The sequence below is a fragment of the Aulostomus chinensis genome, chromosome 11, assembly GCF_037954235.1.
Source record: "Aulostomus chinensis isolate RoL2024-O1b breed Wild chromosome 11, RoL_Achi_v1.0, whole genome shotgun sequence".
Lineage (NCBI taxonomy): Eukaryota > Metazoa > Chordata > Actinopteri > Syngnathiformes > Aulostomidae > Aulostomus > Aulostomus chinensis.
In genome coordinates, this window is record NC_141330.1 from 8,136,533 (window position 1) to 8,157,699 (window position 21,167).

The window sequence follows — 21,167 nt, forward strand, 5'->3', positions numbered from 1 at the left end:
GTGTTATTTTTCTGTGTCCCTGATGTAAAGAGTGCCCCCAGGTAAAGCTTTCTTATTCCATTTTACAAACACACACACACACACACACACACACACACACACAAATATGTTCTTCAACTCTTTGAGACATGCTTTCATGCGGGAAACAACACGTCTTGGTATTTAGTATTAACCAACCGGATCATCCCTCGAAAAAACATATGCATTGAAAAAAATGAAAGAGTAAAAGGGGGAAATGATGTGTATCCATGGCAACTGCTCCAATTTGTGTTGTTCTTTTTTTTTGAGAAGTGTGTGCTGATTGCAAGAGACGGCAAATAGATTCCCTGTGGATTATACCTCTAGCTGTGGCCCCTTTTTGGGAAAACCATTAGAGTAAATGCACATATAGGTGTGTGAGAGGGAGAGAGAGAGATTTTGAGTGTATGTGTTTGATCTTAATCCTCTCCACCACACCATAATGCATTACCTCAGCACATATATGTGATCTCCACTTCCCTCCACCTGATACACCCAAATGCGTTCAGTCGATGCAGCTCCATTAGCCTACATACGCAACTGTAGACACATGCAAACAAAAGCACGTCAAGTGACTGTCTGTGACCAACCACACCACTTTAGCTCCCACTGACAGAAGCTTGATTTTGCTTTTGTTTGTTTGTTCTGCATTCAGGCTTATGTGGCTAAATTATGTGCTGGTACAGAGCAAAGCATGTGCGCTTTTCTGCAAGGAATACATGCCCTGTCTTGTAGGAAAAATAGACAAAGTACAACTTGTTTTGTGACTGCAGTGCAATATACAGCTGTTCTAAATGCCTTTTCCTGAAAAGGAAATCAAATATTTGGATATTGACATGATATTGTTTAAAATGTAGGGATTATAGCTCACGGCATCCATTGTGATGTACTTCACATGAAAAAGTAAAATGACAGGAAAACGGCAAGCTTGAGAGATAAGTTCAATCCACAGCTCTTTTTCTCACCTCTGCAATGCTGGCTTATCACGCTGCAAAGTAGGTGGGAATATTGAATTGTCTGTTGTGGAAAGTTACAGAAATAGTCGGACACAGCCACCCAAGTGTGGGGGTAGATGCAGTTGAGGGTTGCTGCAGCTGCTCGATCATCCAACAATTCTTTCCGATCGAGCCTACCGGCAGTTCAACTCTCGACAAAAAGTGGCACTCGTGTTTTAATGGTTTTCACTTTGTTCAGTCACTTTCACTCGATTACTTTTATAGATGGGCGTGCTAACTTAGTACCAATACATGTTGGAGGCAGTATCACAAGTCTGTGCATGATCGAACCAAATAGATTTAACCGAGTGCTATTTTCCAGCTGTGGGTTTTGTTGAATAATTAGTTCCTATATGTGTCCACACCCTGTATATATGTTTTCTCCTGGCGCAGCATTTAGTAAACAGCTTGTGTCCAGCAAAGTGCACACGCTCATTTAAATTCACAGCAATTTCCAACGTGACTGCATAATGCCTCTCCCACCTCGGTCTGTGTGTCACAAACAAACACACAAACAGGCTGTGAAGTTGCAGCGTGAACTCACTATTACTGTATGCTAACAATGTAAGTAAAAGTGAGGGAGGTAGATGCTGCTGCCGCAGGTTGGAGGCTGATGGCCACATTCTCCATCATCCCATCAGCATCCACATTATCATTATCCACACACACATATAACACACTTTTAGCTAAACATGGTTTTAATCACTTAATCACTCGCATGCCTCCTCTTAAAGACATATCGCACACAGCATCCCATACATACAAGCACAAACACACACAGAAATGCACACCACGCAGCCTCTCAGTGGGCTCTTGTAGCTATTAGGTTAGTGTCATAAAAGCTCTTCAGACTAATTATCTCCCCTGATGAGCCACACGTCTCAATGGGACGACAGGGAGAGATCCAGCATGATTGACTTGGCCTGTGCTATTCTCATTGAGCCATTAAGCTACTGCACAGCACGCAAACACCCATACAGTAGCCTAGCCAGGCACAGGTTTCTGCTAATGTCAGTTTCACATACTCATTTGCATCTCTGTGAAAAGACCTGTCAGTTGTTTGGAAGAAAAACTGTGTGATGGAAGGTGATGGTGGTGGTAGTGTGTGTGTGTGTGTGTGTGTGTGCGCGCGTGTGTGTGTGTGTGTGTGTGTGTGTGTGTGTGTGTGCGTGTGTGTGTGTGTGTGTGTGCGTGCGTGCACGCATGCAATGTGCATTTTCTCTCTGTTTGTGAGTGTGCAATTGATTGCATGTTACCCACTTTTCCTGTCTCATAGGCCAGGTGCCACAGGGGAATGCTTGGAATGTAAGCCGGCGATGAGTGATGGTGACAGTTTTCCAGAGCAACAGAGTGATGGAGGGAAGCAGGGAGAGAGATGCTACGCATTTACTCTACAGATATTGTAGTTACCACTGATAAGCCCTGTCACACCTCAGGAAACAGATATCCACCTATGGATGATTGTTCATTTTAATTCTCTCATTAATCAGTTCATGCCACGGTGTTTGGGCAGTTGAGGATGATATGTGTTCTCAGTGTAGGCTTGTTCATGCATGCTTGAGGTAGAAAAACCAGAGGAGAGAGAGAGAAGGAGGAAGGGAGGACATGTAGAAGTAAATTAAGAAATAGTGTTTGAAGCCAGGAGTGGGCTGAGAGGAAAGAACTACTGGTTAACCATTATTAAGGGGAAGCATATCATAGCTAACAGGGCTACACAGAACTCTGGTTTATCCACGATCTGTATGCATGTTTGTCTGAAGGATAGAAACAACAGTAAGAGTGAGAATGATAGTGCTCAGTGGGAGTTTTACTTCTCTCTAGAATTCTTATCAGGGCATAGAAATCCCTCTGGCCACCAAGGTCATCTTATCTTTGCAATTTGGGATTGTGGTGGTCCATTAAATTCTGTGTGGGAGCTTGGAAGGATACATGCAGCAGGTCAGCCAAGAGGAACATTTTTGGAAGTCACAATAGTCTTTTCTTTTCTAAGAAATGAATCATTTTATTTGGAGTTTAGTGAATTCTGACCTGCTTCTCTTAACACCCACTTTACAGAAAGCAAGGAACAAAAGACCGAATCATAATAAGACAGATAGTCATGTGCAGCCTGAGAATAGCAATGGAAAGACGAGAAAAACTGGGATTATTTTGCTGTTTTGTTCATAGGATAAGTTAAGATAAAATATAGAGTTGACTGAGATTTAGAAAGTGATCAGGATTTCTCTTCAAGCTTACATGTTTCCCAAAAGTGGATTATTTCAGGCACATAACATTCAGTGCAGTGAGAGAACAAAAAGAGAAGAAGATCTTAAATTCATGAAATTAAATGTAAACGGATTTCTCAAGAGTTGAATTAAGAAGTATGAGAAAGCAGTCGCTAGAAATGAAGTGGACAAAGATTAGATTCTTTTCCTTCAAGAAGATCTATAGTGTTGTTTTCTATGGATTCTCATGAAACAGTCGTATGGTATCTTACAAATTTATGTGCGATTATCACAGTCCTGCAGATGTCTTGCAAGATGAACGATGAGTGTGTGTGTGTGTGTGTGTGTGTGTGTGTGTGTGTGTGTGTGTGTGTGTGTGTGTGTGTGTGTGTGTGTGTGTGGGGTGGGGTGGGGTGGGGTGGGGTGGGGTGTGGGTGGGGGGGTCGCCAGCAGTTACCGTGCCTTGCAGAGTAAACCTAACTCCCCAACTCATGAAGTTGACTCATCCTAATGCACAAGAGCTTTGGGCTCCTAGTCTACTGGCCTCCCATGCCGTGGTCGTGAGTTTGTGTCCACACTGCATCTGCGCAGTCCCATTCAAGATGGATGAGCATTCGCTTTCTTTTACGCAAGAGATTCCAGGTTTGAAGAGAATTTTGATAGTGCAGCGCCATCAGTGCTTTGCTCCTCAGCCATGCTGGTTTGCTTGCGAGCTTCAGCTGGCCCCTGCTGTTTAGACCGTGGAGATGCTGTGCACATGCATTCAGCAACACGCATAGCAGCAAAAAAAAAAAAAAGCACATTGAGAACATGCTCTGCTAGCTTGTTCAGAGAAGGCACAGCTGAAAAGGTGGGGTAAAAAAAATCTACCATCTCCACTTATTCATTTCACTCCTTTTGAATGATTGTTCTCTCTAGTCAACTCAAAAGGTTGAATTGTTACGTAGAAATTTGGTATTTACAAAGGCACAAAAGATAACTTTTAAGTCCAATCACAACCGAAATAATTAAGTGAATCTGGACTCGTAATTTTCAAATTTAATTAGGTTTGGAAGACAATTAGTATCTCAAAACGACAAATAACCAAGAACGGTGTCCATATGGAGGGAGGACCACAATGTGTAGCAGACTTTGAGGAACGTTCTGCACATGAAGACACCACAAGGACGTATTTGAAGGGAAATCCCAGAGGATTTGCAGATTACTGGTTTTCAAGATATCCTGCCTGAGGGGAAAAGTGAAGTAACTATTGTATCTTTTACAAAGGCGTGTAATTACCAACACAGTAGCTCTTACTTTAAATGGATGTCAGTTAAATCCCCAGAATAAAAAAAACAAAACAAAACTATGCAATCCCATTTGAAAGACAAAACTGGCATAAACAGCAGCTCTTTAAACACACACCAATTAATATCACACTGCTTTCTAAAGTGAGAATTCAGTTTCCAAATTCAGCCCCTCAGTTTGCCTTCTGTCTCCCGCTGAGGTGGGAGAAGAGGGAGCGAGGGAAGGGAGGGAAGCGCTGGGAACAGATGGCGGAATGGCCTCTATGTTCAACTGACTGGGTGATTATGGACACAGCTGTCAGTCACTTTGCATGTGTGTGTGCGCACATTCAAATGTGTGTGTGCGTGTGTGTTTGTGCTTCCCCATGTGTTCCTGGATCCTTTGTTCTGGATGTGTCTTGATGTCATGCTACTTGTGTTTATAGCTATAACATATTTCTGTGAATGCACTGGTGTCATGGCGAAGCTCAGATCTCACATCAGAGTTCATGCAAAAGCTTGCAAAGAATCCAAGGGTTCCCGTCACCTGCTCACATCACCCAGCAGCCCTTTTCTTCTCATTCTTCTCTGCTCTGGCTCTTGGTGCAATATGCTTCTCTATTATTGGGATAGTTCCCCATCTAGTGGTGGTGTACACTAATGCTAGTTTATGTTGCAGGATTAGGCACACTTTAAGCTTCATTCATCATCCTGTATCATGTCCTTAAATAAAATCCAGACCAAGATTTGTGTAACTTGTAAACATAACATGTGCATACGGTATTATTCCTATCCCTTCCTTTGACAGCTGACTTGCACGCCATTAACTTGAGTGGCATTAATTAGTTGTGGTGTGTAGACCCAAGCTAACTTGGACCCTAATATTCTTATTATAATTAAATCAGAATGTTTCCCACTGTCACCTTCTTAATTTAGCATCCTGCCATGTAAAAGTTTGAAATTTAGAATTTAACTCAAAGTGCAGCACAGACTTGCGAGCACTTCAGTTACTCAATTGGATAATTTGAGATTTTGGCCCAGTAATGATTGGGAACACCAGAGTGATCAAGATTCATCCTGGAAGAGACCATGAATATGTGTAGGATGTGTTTAATAACTGTACTATTAGTATATTTGAGCTAAAAATGTCGTGTCACTAGAGGAATAGCAGGGATTGTTAATTAAAGTACACTGTTTAAGGACCTCGAGTGTCATTATATTGTGTTGTTCCTTTCAAGAGATGTTACGATAATTCAGGATGAGTAAAAACAGACTGACGCGACCACCTCCGTCCATGTTGCTGCTCATGTCTTACTGCTACAAATACTGGTTACAGCAACTTTAAGCCTAATTTCAGGCAACATGCGCATTCATTGTTTATTCACAACATCTTGTTTCACATTTATGTTACAAAACCTGCCAGGTCTTTTAATCAAGGAGCCAGCAGTCTGTTGGTTTTAGTGCTCAACATGTGGAACCAAATATTCACTGTCATGTCCAATTCACTGTCACACGCAGCAGCAGCAGCAGCAGCAGCAGCAGCAGCAGCATGTGTTAAGTTATGATCTGTGAGAAAAAATCAGAGTCGATTAGCAGCAGCTATTAGCCAGCTGTGAAAACTGTCGCTGAGGCAAAAGAGAGAAAAAGGATGAATCGGAGTGAACTACAACTCATAACTAAAATTAAATATGACGTTTTTGTTGTTTTGTTTAAAGAAATAAATCCTTTTGCACACAGATTTCACATTTAGATATAGTTTTTTTTTAGATTTAGCGGTACATTTTCATTAAGGAAAAATCCTAAAAGTTGGGGTTTTTTTTATGCTTAACATACTGGGGTCAGTTAATCGTACTGAGTGCAGCTTTCACAAAATGCAGTCTTTTTGTGTCTTGTTTGATTGACAGCAGGGATTTCAGCCTGCATGCAAAATGGGCTGAAGTGGCGTGTTTTTATTTGATCTGTAAATAACGGTCTCTCTGCTCCGTCACGGCCTCCCCATAGTCCACCTGTCTGCCAGAGTGGTTTCAGTCGGTAGAACGGGCGTGTAGCTGTCTATCACTCTCTTGATCCAGTTGTTGTACAAGCAGAGCTTTGTATAAACGCTGGGGTAAGTCGCGTTGCTGCAGCCGAGTCTGTACCACTGCACTCCCTGCAGCTGGCCATCGCGCACCAGTACGCTGCCACCATTGTTCTAATACGAGGAGAGAGAATGAAGGTTAGTATTTTAGTAGATTCACGCCAGTTGATAAACTAGAGTAGATTATACAGAGGTGGACCTATGAGGAAGAGTCCTGCCACTACAAGAGAAGTTCATCAGGCTGTGGGTTCTCTCACCAGGCAGTTATCAGTGTTTGCTTGACCAGCACAGACCATGCCCACACTCCAGTGCAGGTACTCAGGGAGCGTGTTCATACAAGTCTGGTCATCCGTAACCGGCACGGTGATGGACTTCAGTTGCCGACGAGGCTCGTCTGTGGAGAGAAGATACAACAGAACACAACCTGTTTCTATTCAACACTCATCAATATGCAACTCATTCAGCGACTTTAAATAAGTTGAGTTCACAACTATATGGGTTACTTCCAAGAACTTTATGGACTTCTACATCTGGCTCTAGAGCAGAGCAAACTGACGAGGGCTGATATTGTGGTGGTATGAAAACCTTGGCACAGCCCGCTTTGTGTTACCATCTGGTGTGATTGCTGCCGTTGATATGAACTCTAGCGGTGTGTGTTTTAAGTTTATCCAGATAAATGGGCCTCCTAACTTGGCCAAAAGTTCTGGTTCCCTCTGCATTTGGTTTACTTCAGTCATTTAAAAAGGTTTATATCTTTTTTCGTATCATGTAAAGCCTTTACCCTCTATAATTACCTTTTATTCCCTTAATTTACTGCTGGGAGGCACGTTTGTTCGTAAATCTAAATGGGACATTTTCTGATTTTGCTGTCGAGGGTAGCAAACAGTACAAAATTTGTTTAAAAAAAAAGTTTAAAAAAAAAACCCAGCATGAAAGCTCTTTCTGCCCACATAGCAAACACATGATTTTTGAATTTCATGTTTCATCCTCCTACAAATGATACGTTTTGCCTTAGATATAATCCCACGAGAGCAGGGGAGTCTTATTAATCCAGTCCAGCACTAATATCTGATATTACTTTGGATTTAAGGGGAAGGTAAATATTTCAATTTGAGTTTTAAAAATGGAATAAAAGCAGTAAAAATGCTGTTAAAAAGAACTATGTATGTATTTATTCAGACTAATACTGATATCTAGCCTTTATTTGGAGTCATGGAAACATGACATTGATGTTTTTGTGGAAAAAAAACCCCACTGACTTTCTTGTGAAATTTAGAATCAGATATACATTTGGGAATTTGTTTGGAGACGCACGTCATCTTGGCTCATTCTGACTATTTTTCCTTTGCATTGTTGAATTTAAGGGAAAGATGCAAACATGATGTTGCCGGTAATCTGGTGAATTCACCAGATTACTGGCGGTATTTATGCTTATGTTGAGCAGTGAAGGTTATTTAACACACAAAAAAAAGTGTTTCCTGTTTGAAGAGTGTGATGTTAGCGGAGCTAGCTTACCTGTACAGAGAACTACTGCTCACTAGTGATAAGAAAAGCGGGTAAGTGTTGAAGAGTGTTCAAATTTAACTACACAAAGAGTCACTTATTATTCTGATAAACTATTAAAGTGCCAACACTTAAGGAAGTCTGGGATGTGGACCCATATGGACATTATTTAAAGTGTTCAAATTAACTCTGACAGCTTTCATTTGTGTCTGCTGATTTCACTGTGAGCAGAAGGTCTAAACCTTGAGTAAATACCATTTTCAAGGTCTACCTCTTTTAATTAGTCTTGATCACTGCCTGAGCTTTTTGACAGGCAATTAGAAACACCTCAAGTTATAGAGTCATTTTTCACTGTGATAAAAAAAAAGGCTGTTCATGGCTCGTTAAAGCTGCTGCATGACATTTTTTGTCTTGTACTTGCTCACCTGCTGATCAGGATAACAACTTGGTTTTAGTCAGTGTGGGGAAAAAAAATTGAGTGCTATGTTTTAATTGCCAATGATGAGGGACAAATAAATTAGATGCAAGGGAAGGAAATAAACTATTTTCTTTTGTTGTTGGTGGACTTAATATTTATTTAAATACAAGAACCGGAGAACAAAACTGGTGAAATAAATTAGAGGGCAATGCACTAAACCTTATTTTTTTCTTCTCGGTAGTCTAGAGAACATTGGCTTAAATGCTTGTGTGGTTGCAAATTAATGAAGTGCAAAAGCCACAGCAGCAGCTCAGAATCCACTTACATTGATCTGGAACGGTGGAGCCCCAGCCGCTGACCTGGCAGGTCTGGCCAGGCTGAGGGCAGCGAGCAGACAGAGGGATGGGCTGGATTTACTGGGTGAAGCGGGCTGGCTCAGCCAGACGGACCATGGTAAGGCTGTGGAGGGGTGAGCGGTACGGGCTGTGAGGGATCACCGCAGCAACGGGAATGTGCTGCTCAGTGCCGTCCTCTACAGTCACGTCATATTCCCCGAGAGATGCAACGGTCCTGAAGGCTCTGAGGACAGAGGAGAGCAATGAAGGAGCTACAGAACATTCAGGCCTCAGGGTATAATAGATCAATAAGTGAAGATCATCGAGTCAGTTCAGCAGATGCTTCTTCCAACAAAAGTAAATCTTTCTAACTGAAGATGATTACTACTTAAATGTCAACATGTCTGTTGTGGACCTGGAGCCTTCAGGATGTTTCCTAAATTCTCTTGAGTCCTCTACCCCTGGAAACTTTCAACAGTCTGCTGCGTTACTTCCTCTACCTCCACAGACGGCAATGCTCAGAAGACCCGCCCACAGTGCCACCGTAGCTGATTGGCTTATTCTAGGTCTAGGCAGGTGGAGCGGGATCCAATCAGAAGGAGAAGGAATGATTCTTCACAGATTATGGGTGGGAAAAACACAGAACTCGTATTTATTCTCACAGAGGATACTGCAGATTCTTGTACGTCCTGATGTAATTGTGTGCATCCCTGTGGGTACGTGCACATCTTAAATTTTGGGCCATTCAGCTTCAGGAGCCCAAAGAGATCTTTTTTCCAGACATGTTCCCAGCAAATTAAGGTAAATGAAGACATTTAGTCGTGATCACTTTTATTTACATGGCCAAAACCACTACAAAAGTGACCTCCTAGCACTTAACAGATAAATTAAGCATAAAACGCACTCTTTAATATTAATCTAGTTTAAAGAGACTCAATTCCCCATGAGGAAGCTCTCCTGCAAGTTCCTACAAGCCCATGAAATGTCACATGAAATTTGGCAGACTACGGTGAAACAGGGGAAAAGCCAAATAAGATTCTGGGGCCTGCTGCCATCCTTTAAAAAAAAAAAAAAAAAATTGGAAAAGACAAAAAAGATGACAAAAAAAGATTATTTCTCAGCACATTATGGTGAATAACTCTGCTTTTTTCATGCTCACAAGATTCAATTTGAGCCCAAGATAACCGTTCTCTCCCTAAAAATTACTCTTGTAATTTAACTGCGACTAATTAAAATCTCACTATTAATATTGTTTCAAATAACTAATAAAGTTAGTAATCTGGAATCGAGGCACCACCATGAGGTTTTTCACTCATCATCAGTTGTAAGAAAGCGTTCTTCCAACAGTCACTGGTACCTACTGGGGTGAACACTCGAAGGATGTGACCAGCCACCACTCGTCAATAAGGGCGCCGCTGCAGTAGACTGAGATAGACCTGCCAGGGTCTGGAATGAGGCTGGCACAGCCTGGAACCGTCCAGGGGGTACGCTCCTGTAACACACCAGAGAGACCAGAAACACTGGGATTTGTCCAGTGTTACATTCATAAGACAAAGAAGCAACTATCGACCTGTGAGCCCGACAGCGACGGCTAGAAGAAGAAAGTTCATTCTTGGTCTTTATGTTGATGCCGATGCATGCAGCTGGAATAATGTGTGAGGATTTCGATGGGTTAGTGATCTTTATAGGTGTTTTGGGTGGGGGTGGGGGGGGGGGGGGCAGGAAGCTTTATGGCTGAACAGCATCATTTCCCATTCAACCATAACCCTTGTGCTTATCTTATCGAGGAAATATTCAAAAGCTTTTACAGTCAGTAACAGTCACTCGGTCACACTTTCTGAACTTTCTGTTTCTTCATTGAGAACAAGGACAACACTTTTTCCAGAGTGGGATTTTACTGAGACAGGTCACATTGGTTCTGGGTTTGCTTTTGTAAAGAAGGAAGTTTGTTTATGGGCAGAGTGAGTCATGAGGGCACTGGTTTGACCTTTGAGATACCTTCAGGTGAGAGGCGGGTTCACCCTGGACAGGTCACCAGTCCATCACAGGGCCAACACATAGAGACAGACAACCATTCACACTCACAGCCACACCTACGGTCAATTTAGAGTATCAATCAGCCTCGTCCCCTCTTGATGTCTTTGGACTGTGGGAGGAAGCTGGAGTACCAGAGAGAACCTACACAGGAACAGGGAGAACATGGAGACTCCACACAGAAAGATCCAGTGCTGGAGCTAGGGCTCGAACCCTGAGCCTTCCGCCCCTTCCAGAGACCGCATCTCCCTCATAGAATTTCTGCTCCAACCATCAATGTTTGTGAATGTGTGTATGAAAAAGGCAACATTGACACTTCACTTTGAGTGCAGTAAAGTTGGAGAGGTGCATATTCATATCCCCTCTGGTTCAGTGGACCTGAAACTGTCCTTTGTGGTGTGTACACACTAAACTGGACAATGGTGTCAGAGATAAGTGAAAGCTGTTGTAGCACTAATAATAAAGTTAATATTTTCCCATGATGCAATTTCTAAAGGCTTTGTTCTTCAGAACACACCACACATTGCACAACTCTAGATGCCCTTCAGTTCATTTATCTCAGGGTAACGCACCACTCCCTTAATGAATACAAATGTATTTTGAAATCAATAAAGTTGATTATATGTTTGAAATAAAATTTGTCTTAATTTACAACGTGTGTCTATTTTAGACTTAACATTTACAGAAATTACTTATAATAGACATTGTTGGATGTAGGAATGAACAAATAAATAAAACTTTAATTTTAGCTTTTATTCGGAACACTTTTAACTGTTGACAGGCAACAATGACAGTAACAATCAAATAAATAAGCCAGATATTACAGAACCATCGTCAACTGCTTATTTTACAAATTCACTGAAGTGTTCAATAGGAAAGGGGAGGTTAAACGGAGAGACTTAAATTATGGCCGTCTAGATGCAGCTGAGGTGTGTTGCTGCCCTCCGCTGGTGAGTTTGATAAGTTACAAGACAAGACCCATGCAAGAGGTTAAGGGCTCGAGTAATAGTGAATTTTTTAACACGTTATTGTATCTATAATTAATTAATTGAAATCAATGGGGTATTTTTGATAGGAGTACTCTCATTAGCCCATTTTACACTTTTTGTGCACAATTCAATGTGTAGAAAACAAATAGGAACAACTGCTGACGCGACTGTCAGACTTCTGTGTTTTGTATATTGTTATCTTTCCCAAAATGTTTGCCGTCAATCCTTAACTTTCCATCAAGGTAGCATCTCTGCTTGTCCTCTATCACCCCCACACGCCTTTATACTTGTTATTTAGGTGCAGAAACTCTGGCAGCAGTTTCTTCATATACTTAAAGAGTTAAAAAGTTGCATATTTAATTCGTCTAAGTGGGTTTTATCAGCCAGGATCCCTGGGCGGGTGCCTGCCGTCTCCCACCCTACATCAGCTGGGATTGGCTGCATCCCTCTTGACCCTGCTACGGATTATGAATGAATAACTGGGTTTTGTTTGGCCACATTTTTAGTTCATCTAAACACTTCAAAATCACCAATTTTCTAATAACATGTTAATGTCCTGACTGATTTTGGGTGATTCTGAGTGACAGAAAGAATCACGGTGTGCACGTGGGGCCGTGTAAACCATTCATGTGTTGATTCAGTTGAAATCATAGAAGTAGTAGCAACAGAACGTAGAAGTATCAGAATGTGCCACATAACAGCGACATTTGTCCCACTCACCCAAGATGGTACGTGTGAAACAATCAGATGTGCTTTCTTTGTGTTTCCTGGTGCTTGAAGAGGGGTCAGGTGTTCCATTAATTAAGAAGGACAACCGTCTTTTATCACCGGTTGTCGTAATCAACTTCCCGGTCTTTGTACGTTATTCATTTCTGAAGGTTTCTTTGCGCTCTGATTTTTCTCTTATCATCATTAAGAATAGCCAGCCTGTAATCTGGGGCTGCCGACGCTGATACACATCCGATGCCTCGTTGCAGATTCATAGAGACACAAAGATATGATTCACCAGTGAGATCACAAGACTTTTAAAAGACATTTCTCATCATTTATAAACCACAGACATTTTTGTTTCTTTTCATAAATATTTTATTCAAAGGTATGACAAAAATGTAAGTTTACATTGAAGCTGCGTGTGAGGTAACTTTATCATTTTCATGGCTGGTTGATTTCTGGTTTTGGAGACTCATGAAGAAAACTCTTCCTTCTCTGGCGCTCTCAAAGTTCCGTCTATTTTTTGGCGCTTCGTCTTAGAGCACTGATCCTGTTGGGTGTGCAGAGCAGCATCTCTGTGTTTTTGAGGTTTGGGTGAGGCGAGATATGACCGTGCGTCTGACTTAAATCACCTTGAGATGAGCTTAGAGGGGCAGAGGATATATGATTATATGTCTATTGTTGGTCGTACACGTGGTAAATCTGGTCCTGCAGTATTCCGCCATAAGTACCCAAAAGGACGGTAGTTTCCTCGTAAAAATTCCTGTTGGAGACACACAAAAAAAAGTTTAAAATGTATTCATACGGGGCAAACACTGCTGCGATGATTTTGCATCTCTTACTTTACTCTCTGCTTCAGCTCCAGGCTCTTCATCCTTTCCAGGTAATCGTTGGCAGTGTCGACGACTCTGTTGTAGTAGGACTTGATGGCATTTGAAAACTTGGTCAGGGTCCCTGGCTCCTCCTCAGTCTGCCTTGGTACACGAAAACTCTCAGCACCTGCAAAAAAAACAAAAAACAAAACAGGTCAGGGGTGTATTTTTATTTGAAAAATAGAGTTGTTTTTTTTTTCCAGATTTAATTTAATTTTATGGTCAGAGGGGGTACTCACTGAGAGCAAAGAGTGCTACCAGTACGGTGATCACCAGCAGCTTCTTCATGTTTGACTTGGATCTGTGACTAGAGAGCAAATCAACGTGTAAAGACTTCCGTACCTCATCCACTAGGGTGAGACATTGTCTCAGTTTTCTCCTCACGTTACGCTTACTGTCAGCCCTGATTACTCAATTATCTCTTAAGGTTTTTATATTCACTTAACATTGGCAGGTTTCTAGCAGTCTGTAATTGAAGTAAACGAGGCAGTACTCACTGTATCCCCCTCCAGAAACGGCCACGATGAAGAAAACAGACTAAGAGGCACCGCTGGCCAAACCTGTTTATATACCAGAGTAAATGTGTTGACTTGTCGCTCCAAAAGCCAAAGTGCACTCTGTGGGAGATAAACTCACACTGGTGTCCGCTGTGTGTTTCCGACTGCTTGTGTGACATCGTATTTTGATAAAATCAGACATCGGCTCTATCAACATTAAACATCAGGGGGATGAGTGACGTGACAGAAGGGGCCTTGATCAACTGCCAATCAAGAATCTTTTCATGGTCTTTATACATTTCCAGTGTTTGTTGCACTCCAATCAATAATTTTCTATTGATTAACTCAGCCAGTGGTGACTGAAGAGTCTTACACCTGGCCCCGTTTACAACCCTTATGTGGAGGAGGCACTCGCTAATTGCATAATGGTGGTGATGCACTCATGTCAGATTACGATAGTCCTAAGTCCTACAAAGATGGTCCCATAGAGGCTGTTCAGCACGTAATCCGGCTACTTCAGATTATGAAATATTGAGGCCAAACAGATTGGATTTATCATACTTGGAATAAAGGATGTCGTCCAGAGCTCCTCATTCAGTGCTCAGGCTCCTTCTACTCATCATCAGGCTCATAATCAGAAAAAAACACAAACACCTTGATATTTGGTTTAGAACTAAATTTGAAGAGCAACATGCAGAACCTTTGATTTTGTTTATTTCGTGTTATTGGTGATGTGGTCACATGGTCCCTGTCTTTTTAAATTTTAAATAAGGTTTATTCCTCTCTTCCTCAGTTGTATTTTTTAAATGTATTGATCCATGTTTTAGATCCAAGAGTTCGCTGCTAACGTTTGTCTTTGCTGAATAAGAAATACAATTACATAACTTTGCCATAACAGAAAAAAGAACCCATATATGTTAGATAACGATCACAGCAACAGTTTTAAGTTGTAACTTTTACTTGAATACTGCACAAGGATCTTAAATCTTAAAGAAAACTCCAGTATCTCCCCCTCTAAGATGTGACTAGTTCAATTGCTTGAAATATATTGTTTTTAGATATTTAAGAATCAAAAAGCATAAAGCAAATGAAACGGTCATAAAAAAAGAAACTGTCATCAGGCAAAGGGAAATGGTCAAACACTGGATGATTTTAGTTTATATATTTGATAAGGAGTGAGAAGAAGTCTGTTCACGTGTGTTTATGCAAGTTTACCATTCGCTGTGCACGATTACAAGGGCGTAGAGAGCAGTCTTGATGACACTGATCACTCTTTTAATATCACCTTCCACAAATTGTTGCACATTTTCTAGACACGAGTGAAAATGTCAGGCCTCTCGTGTGACGCAGCCACATGCAGCATCCTGATTGTGACCCAAGAACAGTTGTGGGAGCCTGTCAGAGCGGTGCTTAGTCACACCTGGTGACCAGAATGTGACCATACTGGTACAGTTAATGCAACAATGACAAGGTCGTCTATCACTGAAAACACTTCGACACTGCCATTTTCTGTCTTTTTTCCCCCGTGCTGCTGTAATAACAGAATTTCCCAAGCAGGGGGTGAACAAAGTTTATCCTATTTTATCTTATCTTATCTTATCTTATCTTATCTTATCTTATCTTATCTTATCTTATCTTATCTTATCTTATCTTAAAGTGTAGAGGTACATGTATTTTTAAGGGTGAATGAATGAGAGATGAGAACTCTCTGCTGCTCTTGCACATCACGGCGTCCTTCATAATCACGCCCTGCTCGGCCCATCGTGGACGTATGTGGTTTGATATCAAATCTACGTGCACGTTAACAGGCATCAAAAATGTTGGAGGTCACTATTGCCCGGTTGTTCCCATTTACATGCGCTGCTATATATTTGTGTGTGTGTATGTGTGTATGTGTGTGTGTGTGTGTGTGTGTGTGTGTGTCTGTGTGTCTGTGTGTTGCTGTGCTCTGTACTAATGTTCTGCTGTATCTGGTTGCTGTGCATGACTTGTCTTTATCACACCTTGTTGTCATGTAAAAATTTAGAGATTTCAAAGCAGCACAGTGAGGGGCTGCCAATAAATGAGAGAAAGGAACATGAAGAATTTAAACCAAATCGTTGTTTTTTTTTTATTTCATTCTGGTAATTAAATTGTGTTTATTGGTTCCAAATATTTTGACTAGATTAAATGTGACAAGATATTTCTGATGCAACTGTGTCACAAGCTCTCAGTTCTCTGTGAACGCTTGTCATTGATTCACATGTAGGTTTTTTTTAATTAATAATTTAAATTCTTCTGGGATAACATATAATATTCATTTTAATTTATAGCCGACTTAGGCTGAAAATTTGTTGCACTTTTGCGACAGACATTTTATTAGAGTGGAAGTAAATCCAGATGCAAATGCAACTTTGGTCTTACTTTTAAAATATGATGAGTTCTGATCGAAGCCAAATGTTTGCGATCAGTCTGTTTTCAAATCTGTCATGATGAACCTTAAATCTATCAATGAATGAGGGCTTCTTTTATCTGTTTCCAGTTCATTTTATTGAACGCACTCACACATATACATACACAGTCACACAAAGTCTATGGTTAGTGTATCAAACACATAATATTGTACATGCACAATTTTGCGTGGGTGATGTTGTGACATATTTCTCTTTTGCTCCCTTTGGCAAAGATATTAATTTGAAGAGAGGCAAAGGATGCATTTGCTTTGTGCAATGCTCTTCTCAGCCTAGACTGGTGTAGTTTCTATGAGTTATCATCTATTACAAGCTGCTGAATGGTGGTTTGATGCAGTTGGTTGTCTTTACTGGGCTGGCAGGTATTGGTCCAGGTAGACTCTGATGGAATCGATGGCATCACTGATGTGCTGACCGTAGGAAGGGCGCACGTACGCTCCGTACACACCGAGCATTGCTGTACGAGCCCTGTCCACTATGGGAGTCAGCTCCTTTGCCATGCCTCTGCAAAAGACAGGAATTATTCAAAGACAACTTTACAAGCAGATATTTTTTCTTTCTTATGTTGTTATATTATCAGTCAGAGTTGAGTGATATTATTATAACTGGTAATATTGCATACATTTGCATTGGAACTTCAGAAAGAAACACGTGTGAGATGTTGTATCTGTGGGAACACTTACGCGGCAACTTTGGAAGCAGCGCTGACTTCACTCCTTGAGCTTAGTTGTTCAATCATTTCCTTGAGAGCCTGGCCCTGCTCGCCCTGAGACATTGACTCCAAGACAGGAGCAGCTGCAGTCTGAATCTTTTCATAAGCGGTCATCAGTCTCTTGGTGAGTACATCTTTGTACGAGTTATATTTATCAACAAGGTCTTGATCAGGTGCTGGGATCTCACACAGGCTCATGGAGACTGGAATGAAATATAGGATTTTTGTTTCAGGATAAAAGCAGAAACGCTGTGCAAATTATTGGCAAGGATATTTTTTTAAAAAAAACAGCAACTAAAAAACTAAAACTTAGTGTGCGAATACGTCTTGACAGCCTTAGAGACACTGACTGGTTTGCAAGGTTGCATCCAAATCAGAAATCCTCAATCAGTATTTTTACATCCTGCACGATATGTAAACTACAAAGACAAGCAGTATGGTGGACAGCTATGCAATGTAGACGTGTTAGATCAATTTACACCAAAGGTTTCATGCTTCCATAGTCTTTGTTGGGAGTATGCATTGCCACGTAGTAGTTCAGCTTAAGTTCCAATCAAACCAGTTCAGCTGTTGTCCAGAGTGAATGAGTTTATTGTCTTACCCTGCAGAGCGAGGATCAGAGCCAGGGCATATTTGGCATTCATGTCTGAAATGACAACAAAAAAAGAAAAATGATCCTATGTGTATGAATCAATATTTGTTCCTCATATCTGACATTTGAAGAGATTACTGGCAAAAGTGCAAAAGGACAATAATCTAATCCATTCACTGTTTAATAGAATCGATCTTTTAGTAGAAATCGAGCAGCCTGGGCTCATGCATGAAGAGGAAGGATTACCTGCTGCTGTATCGGATGTACAGATCCAAGAAGTGACAGTCTTCTCTGAAAGCGAGTTGCCTGTAACTCTGGGCTCGCATCTGGACTGGATGATATAGGGGGGGACTGCAAACACACGTCATCTGATAACCATACACACACCTACACACACACCTACACACACACTCACACACACACACACACACACACACACACACACACACACACAAAGAAGAACACACTCACCTAAACAAAGTCCAGTGTACATGATATTCACTTTAAATACCGAATGTGGAAATGTGACTCAGTCATTATGCAATGCTACTCAAATGTAACTATCTGCATCCATGCACTTGGAGCCCTCCTGATACTGCACAAGTCATGTGTTTGCAAACAGTGCGGCATACCATTAATCATCACCTCTCATATGGTAAATTTGTTTGCAAACTGGGCTGCGATAAAACACACTCTTGATGAGATTAATTCTTCCTCCCCAACATGTCTTTAACCGTCAGTTAGACTCACTTCATAATGTGTGCTGGAGCAGATGTCACATGGTCAGCAGGTCACTCAATCCGGACGACCAGTCTAGACGCACACTTCTGTGTTCACCTTTCACCTCCATACCCTGACTCACTCTAAAGTTTGTTCATGGTGAAAGGGTTCCTTGTCATTTTGCCCGTGTCCTTTTTAATTGAATCATCTCCAATAATTCTTTTATTGCTATCATTATTATTAGCGTTATTAACATTAATATTTAGTCGCTAGTGCTGCAACCACAGCAATGAACAAATCACCAAATGTCAAAGTCATTTGCTGAACCACTGTGTCATTCACACTTTATCTAATGATTATTCCCTCTCCTCCCATCCTTTCTTGTGTCTAATTGCAGGACCAGCTGGCTCTGTTCTTATGATGAGTTAATAACATTTACCATGGACCAGTTTGATTTCCTCAGTGAAATGTGCTGAGCATTTTTAGGACATGATCCAGAGAAATATGAATTGATGGAATGCATTGAACAATATCAATTTATTGAGGTGTCTGATCAGTTGTTCTGTCTCCTTGAAATGGCATGTAGGTCTGGATCCTCTCCTTCAAAGAGTCTTTGACGTTATAAACCCAGTCCCTGTATCCCCCCGTCATTGGTTCGATGTAGTCTTCATAGTAAGCACCGAGTAAGCCCAGCACGGTTTCCCCTGCATTCTGGACTTTAGTTTTGGCTTGTCTGTGGGATGTAAAAGTACACAAAAAAGTAATAGGTTACATATAAACATGCACACACAAAGATGTGGACATGCACAGAAATAAAATATTTAACTTTGATAAATTGTTAAAAAACAACAACAACAACAAGTCTGGACATACTGAGCCTTCTCCAGCATACACTGCAGTATTCCTGGAGAGTCGGGTGGTTCCGAGGTTGGTGTCTGGCCCAAAGCTGGCCCACATGCTGCAGGGGAAGATGCTCATCACTCAGAACAGGCAAAGACACAATCTCAGAATGGAGATGGGACTTTAAACATACCTTGAATCAGTAAGATGAGACCGACAAGTAATTTCATCTGCCACAAAGAAACATAAACATTCAAAACAGGTAGATTTTGATATAGAATCAGCATTTATTCTTCAAGTGAATATTTGTGTACGTCAAATGTCCCTGTGTGTGTGCAGATGTCTAAAACCAGCTCAGCAGCAGCATTTTCACGATATTTCTTCTCCTCTTTCTCTTTGCAACACTCAAGTCATCACAACACCAAATAAAATCACACAAAATACCTACACAGAAACAAAAACAAGTTTAAAATAGTGATAAAGGGTATATGTACCTTTTCAACGCAGCGGTGATCAACAGAAGTTGAATGAAACACGTGTTATCAAGCCATTTTATTTGTATTACGTGACTGCAGAGATTGTACATTGGCCATGGTCAGATGACATCGGGTGTTTGTTTTCTCCTCTTTACTTTGTTTATTGTTGAAAATCTGACAGACAGACAAGCCATCACGTTATGAAGAAAAAACACTGCGCCCGTGGATTTCATTTTATTGTCATATATAAGAAAGTACTTGTGTGCACAGAGAAACTGCAGTGATAAACTTACTGTGTTTATTTTATTTCATTTTATTTTTTGAGTTTCGTCTTCATAAAGGTCATCGATTGAATTTCTTTCATCATATCTACACGCTGGTCTTTTCTTTCAATCATAGCTCCATTTTGTTGTTTTGGGGTTTGTTTGTTTTTGTCCAGGAATATGTTACTTATGTGTTTATGCTTATATCCAAAAGAATATTGAGTGCTTTTTAAAATCTACTGCTCCTGAACTCTTGATATCTTTTCTAAATCAACATTAGCAGAGTTAAACAACTGTCCAAACGCCCTTTGGATCAGGTATCTCAACCCAGTTGGCAGGTACAGATATGTCTACAGTCAAAGTCTCTGTTCTAGCAGCAGAGATATGGGTTTTAGTGAAGACTGGGGGTGGGGGTCAATTAGATAAACATTTTTCAGCCCAGCAAAGCATTTCTGTGAGCAGAGTCCATCACAAAATCAATTAAATCTCATCAACGCAGTGCAGTTGAGCTGCATGTATGATTGGAAACATCTCAGTGTTGAGATTCCGCTGCAGAACGGCATCACACTGACAAACCTGAACTCACTGACAGCTGTCTAAACACGGGACAAAGATTTTCTTTGTTTTTAAGATGTGTGTGTGTGTGTGTGTGTGTGTCTGTCTGTTTCTGTGTATGTGTGTCTGTGGGGGGGGGGGGGCACTTGGGGACAGCATGAGCAATCGGGGGAAAAAGCTGCATTGTGAACCACCTCATGATAAAAGACCAAGCAGACCAAGCATCTGGGGATTTTTAACAAAAATGAAATTCAAAATTATTCAAAGTTGTTTTTTTCCTCTTATTTTTCTTGTGCTTGTGTTTTTCAGCATAAGGCAAAATGCAATGTTGTTGTTTTAGTTTGTGTTTTTACTTGTGCTTTCTTTATGAGTACAAAATAAACAAATAAACTTTACTTTTGGTATAGAGGTTTGGGTAAGGCAACTTGTGAGAGTGTGTGTGTGTGTGTGTGTGTGTGTGTGTGTGTGTGTGTGTGTGTGTGTGTGTGTGTGTTCATTCTTGTGTGAAACAACCCTAAACAAAACATCAACACTGCCTAGACATTGTGACTTGTGAGGACACTTGTTTAGCGTCGGGTTTAGAATTAGGTTTGAGTCAGGGGGTTCAGGTCAGGGTCACACATTTGGTTCTGATGGTGAGG

General features: G+C 41.0%; 2 protein-coding genes and 1 pseudogene across 2 annotated transcripts; all 3 read right to left on the minus strand.

Moving 5' to 3' along the window:
* Positions 1-6,457: 6,457 nt before the first annotated feature.
* On the minus strand, positions 6,458-10,425 carry LOC147253070 (trypsinogen-like protein 3; annotated as a pseudogene).
* A 2,492-nt stretch (positions 10,426-12,917) lies between these two features.
* Positions 12,918-14,070, minus strand: apoc2 (apolipoprotein C-II). Its single transcript, XM_086217127.1, has 4 exons — positions 13,919-14,070; positions 13,661-13,728; positions 13,392-13,548; positions 12,918-13,312 (listed from the first exon to the last, which is right to left on the minus strand). Exons 2-4 carry the CDS (start codon positions 13,707-13,709, stop codon positions 13,225-13,227), a joined length of 294 nt encoding a protein of 97 aa, XP_086073253.1. The 5' UTR covers positions 13,710-13,728; positions 13,919-14,070; the 3' UTR covers positions 12,918-13,224.
* Positions 14,071-16,420: 2,350 nt separating this feature from the next.
* On the minus strand, positions 16,421-18,041 carry apoa2 (apolipoprotein A-II). The gene is made up of 4 exons (XM_086218071.1): positions 17,919-18,041; positions 17,682-17,726; positions 17,052-17,283; positions 16,421-16,872 (listed from the first exon to the last, which is right to left on the minus strand). The coding sequence occupies exons 2-4, from the start codon at positions 17,722-17,724 to the stop codon at positions 16,716-16,718; spliced, it is 432 nt and encodes a 143-aa protein (XP_086074197.1). The 5' UTR covers positions 17,725-17,726; positions 17,919-18,041; the 3' UTR covers positions 16,421-16,715.
* Positions 18,042-21,167: the final 3,126 nt, after the last annotated feature.